Raw genomic sequence first — 12,792 nt, forward strand, 5'->3', positions numbered from 1 at the left:
TATTGGCAGTGAAAATGTTGTCCTTGGAAATTACAATTGCTTTCCTAGAATTCCAGCCCCCAGTGTTATATGTATTCAGAAAAATGCTGGAAGCAATCGGGTGTGTTTTTAATATGCAATTTGGAGATGCTTGTTTAGCATCCAAAAGAGCTTTGATATATGAGTGGTCCCTATTCTTTGCCTTTTTTAGTCTTGCAAAATTATTAATGTGCATTCTTCATTAGTCTGGCTCTTAATCAAGTTGTTTTACTTTATTTTGCTTGCCCTTTGACAGCACACATGCCCAGAATATGGCCCTTAACCAGACTGTTGCATAAACTTTAGTAGGAATACAAAGTCCAGTTTCATGCTTTCAAGCATAAAGCTCTGTAGTGCCTTTTAACACTTTGAAATTGTGTTGTTTGTCTGAAAGCTGCTTACATATATATTATAAATAAATAACTATATAAATTAAAAAACCTCTGCCTTTAGTAAATGAAACCCACAAAACCCTGTGGGGGAAATTTTATTCTTTGAATTGAGATGAGGCATTAAGTAAATAACACAATAGCAGGGCATAGATGAACTCTGGCATAGAAAAAATGCTAAACATTTAAAAGTTAGCTCAAAACAGTGTTTCCAGAAAGATAAATTTATTAAATCCAGCTTTCTTAATGATTTTTATAAAATGCTATGCATATGGATCTTATATTAGTTTTCCAATGAATAGAAGCTAAAAACGTAGATGCGATTTTAAATATCTGATAATTTTATCATGCAACTTTAGGGAATTCATCTTATTTAGAATTTCACATGTCTTTATTTTTTTATCACTTTCTTTTGCAGACTGCTAGATGGAAGGTGACTTCAAAGGAAGCACTGCACAGAATAAGTGAATATTCTGAAGCTGCCATTACAATCAGAGGAACCTATTTTCCTCCAGGCAAAGAACCCAAGGAGGGGGAAAGAAAAATTTACTTGGCTATTGAGAGTGAGTATGACTAATACCCCAACTTTCTGAGAAGGAATGCTAACTTATACCCTATATCAACTAGGGCTCCAACCTTGGGAAAGAGTTTTAGGTGTGAAAAATCTGCAACTGAGCATTGCTTTGTATATTTCCTGATTTACATGTTAAGTAAGCAGGTGTTCAGAACATTGTTTATGTGAAGTGCCCTCCCCACCAGCAAAAAGGTCCACTGCTGCTAACCAGAATCTTAAAACTGTTACTATGAGGAAAGAAAAGTAGCAAGTTGAGCAAAATAAACAATAATAGCTCTCCCTTGCAATCGTGCCCCAGATTCCATTTCCCTGTTGGTTAATCTTTTGATGATTCAGTTTGCTCTTTTAAACAAAAGTACAGGGTGTGCACAGATACAACAGAAAGGGAGAGAGACATAAAGAGAGGGGGACAACGGTCACGAAAACAGGCAGTTTTACATTTCAGCAGAGCAAGCATGCATATTTGACTGCAAGAGAACTAACTCTGTTTTGTCATTTTTGTTCAAGCTCTGTCCAGCTGAGCAAACCAAAAAATAGCGGCAGGGCATCGGGTTTGGTTTGTTTGTTTTCTTTATTCTTGGCACTGGCTACATTTGCGATCTAATGAGGAACCCGCACCTTACATAGCAATTAATATTTTCTCAATTGCTGATAGAGAAAGATTATAGGCTTCGTCTCTCCACTATCTACCTGCCCCAAACATGCTTATGAAAATCAAAATCCAGCCCTGCTGGCCCAATTGCTGAAATAACGCATGGTGCTTTTATCAGCAGCTGTCCCTTTCATCTTCCTGTACCAGCCAAGTTACATTCCACTCTTAGGGAGCAATACGTATCTTTTCCCAGTTCTGTTGAAAGATAACAGAATCTGCCTTCCTGCATGAGAGGCAGCTAGGGATTCAGCTGTCTATTTTTGCAGAAACGTGTTTTTGTCTAGAGTTTACTTTTTCTCTGTCTCGTGTGTAACAGATTGTTTTATTTCTAGCCTGGAACACAAGCTATTTCTAGCTTGTAGCCTGATGTATAGGTTACTCTCCCTTGGTGTCATGAACCACAGCTTTTATCCTTGAATAAGTCTATGGTTTCTGTTCATTTTTGTCAATTCCGATTATTTTTTGCCTCTTGAGTAATTTGTAAGAGGCATGGGGATATTTCTTATTTTTTCCTTGTACATTTCCTTGTTGCAAATTATTGTTGAAAATTATTTTTAAAAAGGATAAAGTAGTGTAATGGCTATTTACTAAAAACAATCTGTTCCAGGTACATTATGATTTATATTTCAAGTATGAATTTGATACAAGCAGAATAAATAATCACAGCCCGCTGAATGCAATGGATTTGGCTGCACCTTCCCCAGAGTAGGATTTGATTGTAAATACAAAGAAACTGAACTTACTGCAACACTGGAAATCTTTTTGTGCTCATAAGCCTGCATGTAATATTTTTATGGTCATGTAATTTGTATTTTGAAAGTTTTATGAAATCATTGCTTACAATCTGTTTGGTTTATTGCTTTATTTTTATATTTGTTTTATTGTAAAGTGTCTAGAGTCAATTGGGAATTGGATAGTATAGAAATAGTGTAATAAATAGTGAAAGTGACTATTTGGAGAAGAGATTTGGGGGATTTTCACATCCATATGTATGTGTGTGACACACGCTGTATATTTTCTAGTATGAACTATAGTTTTAATCTTTTATTTGCCCTCAAACGGAAGTTAATATTTTTCATCATCTTGATTTGGTAGAATTTTCTTTCCATTCAATATAAACAAAAGCATGATAGAAGTTTAGCTGTATGATATTTGATACATTATTTTGATGCCTTTCAAGAAAGATGGCTCTTATCATTTATTTGGATATTGTCCAATAGTTGCAAATTGAATTAGCACTGAGCTCCCTTTTCTTTAAAATAACTCTAAATTGCCTGTCACTAAAGAATTAATATCTACAATTACAATAATATTCTTAAGACTTGTTTTAAATATTTGGAGAAAAAACAATCTCTGCCTCCTGGCTTTTCTCCTTTTCTCTCATTTTTCAGTCAGAGTAAATATATTCAGTAAAAGGAATGAGAAGATAGAATATTTTATGGAATGAGGTAATTATTGATGGAAAACACATGACTGCTGAATATATTTTGCAAAAGTCTATTCCTTTAAAATAAAGTGAATCTTATAAATAAACAATTAAGCACTGTAGGCTATTTTGAAAACTGTAACGATTCTAAGAAAGTAGCTTGCAGTGTTAAGATGAATTACATAGATGTTCTTTTATGCCAGGGCAATTAATTTTCCCAAGGAGCCACATAAGAAACTAGGACTGTTGTGGGGGTCCAAACCAAAAGGACATAGGCACACACCCATATATGTAAATTGGGGGGGGGAAAACAGCAGTTGCCTTCAAAATAAAAGCAATGCAGTTCTATTACATGCTTAAAGTACACTTATTTACATTTGATTTCTAATTTCTGATTGACCTTATGTGGACTGGACAGGGACAACCAAAGAGCAAGATATGGTCCCAGAATTGTAAAATGCCCAGGTCTGTTTTATGACATAGTACAGTGGTCTCCGACCTTTGTGGCTTGGCAGCCCAACTGGGTGGGGGGAACAAGGGAACTGGGTGTGTTGAGTGGCAGGTCAGCGCATGCATACTCGCAGCCCTTGCATGGGTTTTGGGCTAGCATGAGCTAAGGACAGGTTGGCGAACCTATGACGTGTGTGCCACAGGTGGCATGTGGAGCCATTTCTGAGGGCACATGAGGCATTGCTCTATCAGCTCCAGTGTGCTGGCCAGCTGATTTTTGGCTGGTTTTTGCCCTCCGGAGTTTTGGCACACAATGGCAAAAAGGTTAGCCATCACTGAGCTAAGGATTACACTCTCTTGGAACATGATCTGAAACAGCCAATACACAATCTTTCTGCTTTAAAAGAGTGTGGATTTTTTGGGCTTCCTTACTAAGGGAATATGAAAAAAAGTTGCCAGAGATCTATAGCCTCAGAGAATGTGCTTTTTAAAGTTAAGGAGACTTTTAAAGCTGCATAAGAAACTTGGTACAACTGTTGCTTTATATCTGTTATTTATATTTACTTAAATGAGTATATCCTGATGCAAAAGGACTTTTGATTTATTTATCTATTTGTATGTTTGTTTGTACACTGTATAGGCTGCCTAACTCCTAACAACTCTGACCAACTATTGTGAGATAGTACAAAATGATACTAATCAATTTTAAAGCATACATTTAATATACAATTAATGGATTATTTAAAAATCTTTCAAACTACTTAAGATTATGTTTAAATAATCAGATGTTTTAATGGGGGTTGCTTTGCATTTCCAGGTGCCAACGAATTGGCTGTTCAGAAAGCAAAGGCAGAAATCACTAGGCTTATCAAAGAAGAGCTTATCCGATTGGTAGGTAAAATATGATTTCATGATTTCTGTATGAAATGTTAAAAGGCATCCGTATGTACAAGCTCCCAGTGATTATATGCTCCAGTACTAATTTTGCAAGGCCTGCACTGGCTGCTGATCAGTTTCAGAATTCAATGTAAGATCATTATTTCGACCTATAAAGCCCTCTGTGGCTTGATACCTGGGTACCTACAGGATCACCTGTTCCAAAGAATCAGCTTGTAAGATTTTGTAAGGAACAGCTGCTGGAACAGCTGTTTTGGCATTTCCAGTGGTTGAGGGAGGTTGAAGTAAGAAGATTGCTGTTCTTTTGGGAATTCTCTTGATTTAACACATTGCACCATTTTTACTGAATTTTTGATGACAGGGTAACATAAATCTATCGTAATATTTTAAATTTACTTATTCAATATTGCAAATTCTGAAGTCTTGAAGTAATGAATTTCTACTTTATAATTCATATTAGCCACTGTTAGCAGTAATATATCAAGAACATTTTATTACAGGATGCCTTTTTAAAAACAAACATATTTTTTCAGTAGTTAAAATCTGGGAAGTTTTTTTTAGAATTATATTACATTTTTCTGTAAAAGTAGAGCAATTTTCTTTCTGTATATATTTATTTTAAGTAAAAATTTGCTTATTTTATGCATCATTGTATTTTCAATTCACATGTATAGTTTTATTTTGAAGGAGTCTTTATCTAATGTGATGATGTCAGAAGTGAAATAGCTTTAACACAGTTAAATGCTTATTGAACTTTGTTTTATACTCCTTTCATAAGATTGCATTCAGAATTATCTGTTTGAACAGAAGTGTCCTTCTGATGGTAGCGGAATTTTCTATATAAGAAGAAGAGGGCAATTTTTTCCTAGTTTTTGCTTGCTTCAACAGTATTCCCCACCCCCCAAACGCTAGTTCATATATAATGATTTAAATATGTTTCACCACTTAGTATGGATTTTAAAGACTATTGGGAAGAATTAATGAAAGCTGCATCCCCTGCTCTACTTCATAATAATCCAATTTGTGGAGGTCTGTTCTGTGCAACTCTGAATTAAACATGTGTTTCTGTTGCTTTATATGGTTAGGTTGACTTACTGTTCTATTAATCATTATCAATTGGATCTTTGATTAATAACATACTCATTTGTTCTCTTGCAGCAAAATTCATACCAACCAACCAACAAAGGAAGATACAAAGTTTTATAAATATTTGGAACAACTTTCTCTCTACTAGTTTCTCATTTGTGAAACATTTTTGTTTACCTTTGTTGTTTACTGCTTATTTGTACATTGCTTTTTAAAAATATTGTAATTTGATTAAAGATCAAGATCACAATTATTTTGGTGAGGGATTGTTTTCTGCATATAGAACCACAGTTTCAAATGGGCATAATTATTTTTTTAATTTGTAATGTTTTTCAATTTACTGCATAAAGTCAGTTAATAATATTCATGAAAAGTATATAGTACAATCTCAGTTCAAAATATTTCAGGCAGGAGTAGGATGTTGCAGCTGTTTCTTGGTCATTTTTAGGAAAAGAAAAATGATTTAGAATTAAAATTAAATTTTCCTCTGTTGTGTGTTAGATTTTTGCCCCTCCTTTCCTCCACTTCCTGGTGATATTAAGAACTTTATGATCTTCTGAAATGTCATGTCAAAAAAGAGTTGAGTTGGCTGATGAATAACAGTATTACATTTTAGAAAACAACTAAGTAATACAAATGTGTATTTAATTAAGAAGAATATTGTACTTCTGTAATATGAAAACACTTTTATAGAGAAGTATGGATTTAATCTAGCTTAATCTAGCATAGATAGTGGAGTTTATTTTTCCAGACTTTTTTCATGATTACATAAAAATAATTACTCAAGCACCTTTAGCATGTTTTTTATTTTTTTGGAAGACAGCAATCTGTTTGAGCATCACATTTGATTTCAGACTGCTAAACTGTCAAAATAGCTTTTTCAAATTCCTGTAGTTTTAATTTTAGTATTATTGTATAATTGGAGTTATCGGTAGGTATGTAGTAGTCCAGTTTGGAAATTCCCTATGAAAAAGCATGCTCCCTTGTACAAGAAAAAAATTTCAAAAACAATTTAGAGCAGTTCTAAATTTAAAAGCGTGCAGAATATGCCCAGAAATTGGAAGAATTGGGGGGGGGGGAGCCGGAATCTATGGCAATGAGGAGGGAATTATTGATAAAGGAACTTCCAATTCACAAACCTGCTTGTCTCACTATCCAGGAGGAAAAAAAATAGAAGGACTAATATTAGGTTTCATTTGCTCACTGGCTTTTAAAATTTACCTTTAGATTTTAATGGAAAGAAGAAAGTATATGTCAATTCTAGGACTGTTCTAATTTTGTACCTCATTCCTATTACCTATAGGCCATTGGCAACATGACAACTTTGTCAGTGAAGTTTTCTGTTGCCAATTCAGGTAGATGGCCCTGGGACATCCTCTCTAAAATGTCAAACACTCATATTTTTCAAAACATTAAGTTGAACAGATTGAGAATTGTTAATTGTTTCATTTTTAGACAGTGACATCTTTCTTTGTGGTATATTGTGGCTCTTTTATGTTTTTGTTTTAAAGCTGACATTTAATTTTGAAGTACTGGAAAGAGAAAAGTAAGAGTATGGTTTTGATTTGAAATACTCTTGTGTTGGTAAATTTCTTAGAAAAACTCTGATGGCACTTCCATTGGGCAAAAATTAATTCTTACTATATTTAAAAGTGTGTTGCAGTGGTTTAGTTGTTGGCTAGGACCAGGGAGAAACAGATCAAATCCACTCTCAGCTGTAGATTCTCTCTCCCCTTCTTATCTCTCACAGCTCAATTTTCTTCACAGGGTTATTGTTAGGGGGGAAAGTTGGAATGGGACTATTAGGTGTCTGCCTTGAGTTTCTGGAGAAGAATATGAAGCTAATCAGAAAAATACACTTTCAGTTTTAGAAGGAATGCAAGTCTTTGTAAAAAAATGTGTTTCACTATATACATGTTTTCTAACTGCATTAAATAAATAGAATTGTTTAATTCTTTTCTGTACATATTGAATAAGAAAAAAAATATCCTGCTTTCATGGTCACGGACTATTATTTATACATAACCATTTCATTAAAGAAGTCTGTTGGTTTTAAAAACCTTCAGTGATAAATGTGTAAGTACTGTGGTTTCAGATCTGTCCAGTTCTGCTAATGGGAAGCTCTGATTCAGCAGAGATTCTAGTGAGATACAAGGAAGCATTTTTGCTAATTCTCCTTTGGTGCTTCAACCCGTCAAACCTCTTTCTCTCCAAATGTACTCCAAAGAATTGGAGAAAATTTTGGAACAAATGGAAAGTTAAATGGGAGAAGAAATTTGCAGAAAACACCTATTTTTCTATTCACGGAAGCGTCCATTGAATTAAAAAATTGGGAGAAGTGTTTGTATAGCAGAAATAAATTTACTGTAGTCATTCTACTGATATACTGCTAAATCAACACAGACTCAGTGGTTTACAGAACAATCAGCTTAATTGGATACAATCTGCAATCTAGAAACCTTAACACTATTTAAACTGTATTTTCTTTTGTCATCTGCAAATGAGTGTTTGAATGCAAGACTATGTTAGACCTTGTTGACTCAATTGATTTAGTCTCTTTGAATACTTTTTAAGTAGAAAAGTGGAATAAAAATATTTTAAATAAACATCAAAATGTCTGCTTACAGGAATTATTTGCATATTTATGAGAGGTAGTAGCCACATCCAGTACGGAAATTTTATGTGCATAAGTAAGGACAAGGCTTCCACTGAAAGCTACTGGGTAAGGGCAAGGTGTGCATTTTTTTACATAAATTAAATCCGATTTTGGAATCTTCTTTACAATGGCACTTACTAACTAATCCCATGTAATATATATCCTTTTGCCCCAGTCTCTTTCCCTGCTGTGTTTTGCCTAAGATTGTAACTCGTCAGACAAGACCTTTGGAAAGTGATTAGACTTAGAAGCTTCTGCAGATATATTCTCATGTTATCCTGCTTCCCCTTACAGGAATCATTTGACTTTTTAAACATTGTAAGAGAAGTGATGCCTGTGTGTGCATGCACATTTGTGATTTGTATAATCTGTTTCTGCCCCACCTTTTAAGACAAGTTTGCTTGCTTACTTTTCCCAGTCACATGAGTGAAAAGGAATGTGCTGCTCTTGTGATTATTTTTCTTGACCAAGATCACTTCCAAATATGGTATCTGCTTAAACAACTTTGTGTTCTTAAAGGGTAGGTTTTTGTAGAAAAATTCTAACTGCTGGTTCACCCTAGTTTAGGACAGGAAGAATGCCTTTCTGTTCAGCACAGTTAACTGAAAAAACATATTTTAAAGATAGTTGGAAAAATATTATGGGACATTTGATACAATATTATACATTTCAGATTGCTTTTGGATAAATGGTAATTATGGAGATAGTAACTCTGGATCGGTATTTTTGTCCCTTAGTTTGATAGATTGAAATGAAATGCAAAAATATCTGGATATTCCCTATAAAATACAGCTAATAGTGTAGTCATGTATGAAACTTTATATATTGGATTTCACATTTAATGAATAAATATTCTGTACATTTGGGCATCTGCACTGTCTTATTTTCAGAAACAACTGAAAATAAAATTTCATGTGGAAAGCCTAACTTGTCTATGAAACTTAGTAGATATAGCTAATTATCTCAAGGTAATCCTGAATAAAAAAAAAGAAAAGCAGACTGTAGAACAGTTTCCTGAAGAAAATGCATTTTGATAATATCACAAAATCCTGGAGAAACTGGTGGATAAAAGAATCAATACTCGTTTCATCGTAGATAACCAGTATTACTGTAGCTAAACAACTGTTCAAAATTAAAATTGAGATGTGGTAAATTGATGGTCAATTCAACATCTGGTTGTAAGGAGAAGTCCCCCCAACCCCAGGCCCAGAAATTTGCAGGATGACGAAAATATCACTTTTTTTAACATTAAAAGAAGCTGCTTTTCAGTAACTGGTATTGATTTTTTATTGATGCTTGAAGCAGTGAAAAGTACATTTTATTTAAGAAAAAGAAAAAATCTGTGATTATAATATGCAAGATGGTCCAAGTCTTACAAGAAAGGAAAAACTCTTTAAAAAGCTTTCAGCTTACAGATTTATATTTACTGTACGGGAGGGAAAGCACCTTTCTAAGAAACACAGTTGTCTATCTCCACATTCAACTGAAGTATGATTTGAATACTTGCTGTTTTGCTGCAGCCTTCAATGGATGCCAGAGATAAGAGATTAAAATCAGTGAGGCAGAAAGAAATCTCATACATAATTAACAAAATCATTATGGAGTACAAAAGTAGGTTTCGCTGAAACCATTTTATATTTCTTCTATTATTTAGTGGACCAATATAGGTAAGGCAACCATGGCATTGCTATTCCAAATCTTATTTTTTTTAAATCAAGTATTTGGTTTAGATTACGACATTACAAAGAGCAATTATACACACACACACATACACTTAATATTATGGTCAAAACCACTGCTGGAATAATTCCTCTTCTCAGTAAAACTGGTACATTTATGAGCTATAAGGAGTTTTGGAAAAGAATCCAGTTTGAAGAAAAGCCTAATGGTTTTAATAGGTTCCAAGAATGACCTTTCTAAATGAAGATTGGAAACTAGTACTGATTGACTGTAGATATAGCAAAAGAGGTATCTACTGAGGTTTTATTTTCAGAGTCAAAATTTTTGATTGGAGCAGTAGGCATAAACTTGTTGATAATTCATCTGTTCTTCCTTGAAATTTCTTAAGTAACAAAAAGGAAGATGGAAATGGTTCTGGTTCCCTTTTTGTGTGTTCTCCAGTTTTCCCAAGAATGGATTTTCTGGACTAGTAATATGTTTGCTTCAGTACAGAAATCTCATATGAAATGAGAAGAAAAACCTCATCTCTCCATCTCTTCTTGGATAGTTCCTACTTTTTCTATCGCCATCCATAGCTGAAGTCTTGCAGACTCAAGAGGAGAGCCGGATCTGATCTCTTTCCCTCACTTGCCAGCCTTTTTGCTTATCTCAGAAACCAACTTTGAGCATTCTGAAGCCAATCAGACTCCCAATTAGACTTGAGCCTGTTCTGTGTGACCTTTGTAGAGATGGTAGCCTATCAGTATCTTACCACCGTCCAGACCTTCCGCACAGCCCTCAAGATCTGGCTATCCCGTCAGGCCTGGGGATAAGATCCTAATCTCGCCCCGCCCGAATGCCGAATGAATGTTGTGTTTTATTGGTTATTTTCCTTTATTCACATTTCTTTTGTGTCCTGTCTTACACTCCCCTCCTATGAAATGTAAGCCGCCCTGAGTCCCCTTAGGGAAAAGGGCGGCCTATAAATGTCAATAAAATGAAAAAAAAAATGAAATGAAAAATGAAAATGAAATCTTCCACTGAACTGGCTTGCAATATAGCCCTAAAGAAGCTGCTTAGTCATATACAAGCTTATCCAGTATGCTGCCTTCTGATACTTTGAAAGCACAGCCTTTCTCAGTCCTTGAAGCAATTTTACTAAGTTCAGCTTCATCTCATGAACTAGATCCAGAATCAGATGAAGTAGCTTACGAACTATGCTGATTCAAGATGAAGTGTATGAAAGTATTTCTGCATTGGCCTGATAATACCATGTACTTATGAGTTGTAATCACTTCCCTCTACAATGCTCCATAGTTATATGGAAATGAATTATACTGATGTAAATGCAATTTGGTGTGAAAACAGGTATATTTATTTAATTTTGTGTTGACTCCTGGCAACTGTCTGGACTAGAACTGCAGTTTTAATGGCAAGATTTTCAGAAACAGTTTGTCTTTGCCTTCTTTCTAGAGTGGAGAGAAAGAGAATGACTGGCCCAAGGTCACACACATTCAACTGGGTTCGTGTGTAGGGCAGGACTAGAATTCACAGTCTCCTTGTTTCTAGCCTGATGCCATAACCACTACACCAAACTAGCTCTGGCAAACAGGCATATTGTACAGGATTCTATATTTGTATAAAATCAGGAGGAGTCTGGTAGCCCTTTAATATTTTATTAAATTATTTTATTAAAAGTCATAAGCTTTTGTGAGCTCATTTCATCATATGCAGGGGGCAAAATTGATCAATTTACTCACCCCATATATCTGGTGAAGTGAGCCACAGCTCATGAAAGCTTATGCCCTTTATTAAGATATGTTGGTCTGAAAAGGAGTACCAGATTCCTCCTGATTTTTGGCTATCATAAACTAACATAGCTGTCTATATAAATCTCACCAAATTCTTTGGAACAATCATTTATATACATGCACATTTCTATCTAGGTCATTAAATTAGGAACAGAGATTTGTAAAGGTAAATATTTGTTTAAAGAAACATAAATATTAAAGACTTCTTTAAAGAAACATAAATATTGAACTGCAGCTGCCACCAGGAATGTGCATAAAGAAATTAACATTTATATAATCCTTAAAGAAGATTTTGATACTAGGTTGAAGAGTTTAGCATTACTGAGTTTGTGCTTCAGCCAATTATCCTAAATAGCTGAGCAAGACTGGGAGTCCATTTTGTAACAAGCTTCTCTTTAAAAAATAGCAAAGGAACTGCATTCTGGCTCCATTCAGCTACAAGCATTATCATGAAAAGTGCAGTAGATTAATATTTAATTGTTTGTTTGCTGCTGCAGAGACTCCACTGTCTCATGCTGTATGTATCCAGCTACTTAAATGTAATGTGTGCCAGCAGGGGAACAGATGACGTCTTCTCTATTCAAAAGCACAAGATAGTTAAAAAAACATAACCCCAACAACCTACGATTTGCTTTAAAATAATCTTAATGCTTATTTATATTGTATTGTAGAAGACAAGAAAAGCAGTTTCTTTTGAACAGATTTCTTTAAAACAAATGTTTCAACCTTGGTTTTCCATTGAGTTTAACCCTTCATATGGCTACATCCATGAGACGAGTTTTAAATTTGTCTATAGCTGATGCTGTTAAAAATCAACATTTTGGTATATGCCTAGAATCTGCAGCTGAGTATAACAAAAATATACAGTGGGCAAACTAAAAATTTTAGAGGCACTTTTAATATTAATTGCAACACCAGATTTTTAGTCAGAACTAATATCATTAGAACTGGCTGAAAAAAAGGATTGCCACAAAGGATTTTTATTTTTAGTTCAACAGGAAAACCTAAATTAAATAGTCTCCCACAGTACAGGGGATATGCATATGCTGACCAAGCCAAGAGACAAAGGGTGCATCTACCTGGATGTACTATTATTAGTTTTCTATAGAGAACTTGGCAGATTGACATCAAGCAGGGCTATCCATCTAAAATCCATCCAAGTGCTGGAGGAGAA

The 12,792-nt window shown here is 34.6% G+C and overlaps 1 protein-coding gene across 1 annotated transcript in view; it reads left to right on the top strand.

Moving 5' to 3' along the window:
* Positions 1-7,444, top strand: part of DDX46 (DEAD-box helicase 46) — a 41,464-nt gene extending 34,020 nt beyond the window's left edge. The window contains 3 exon segments of the mRNA XM_032210693.1: positions 826-970; positions 4,327-4,400; positions 5,565-7,444. Coding sequence (XP_032066584.1) covers positions 826-970; positions 4,327-4,400; positions 5,565-5,612 — 267 coding nt within the window. The 3' untranslated portion in view covers positions 5,613-7,444.
* The last annotated feature ends 5,348 nt before the right edge of the window (positions 7,445-12,792 follow it).

Source organism: Thamnophis elegans, chromosome 2, assembly GCF_009769535.1.
Source record: "Thamnophis elegans isolate rThaEle1 chromosome 2, rThaEle1.pri, whole genome shotgun sequence".
Taxonomy (NCBI): Eukaryota; Metazoa; Chordata; class Lepidosauria; order Squamata; family Colubridae; genus Thamnophis; species Thamnophis elegans.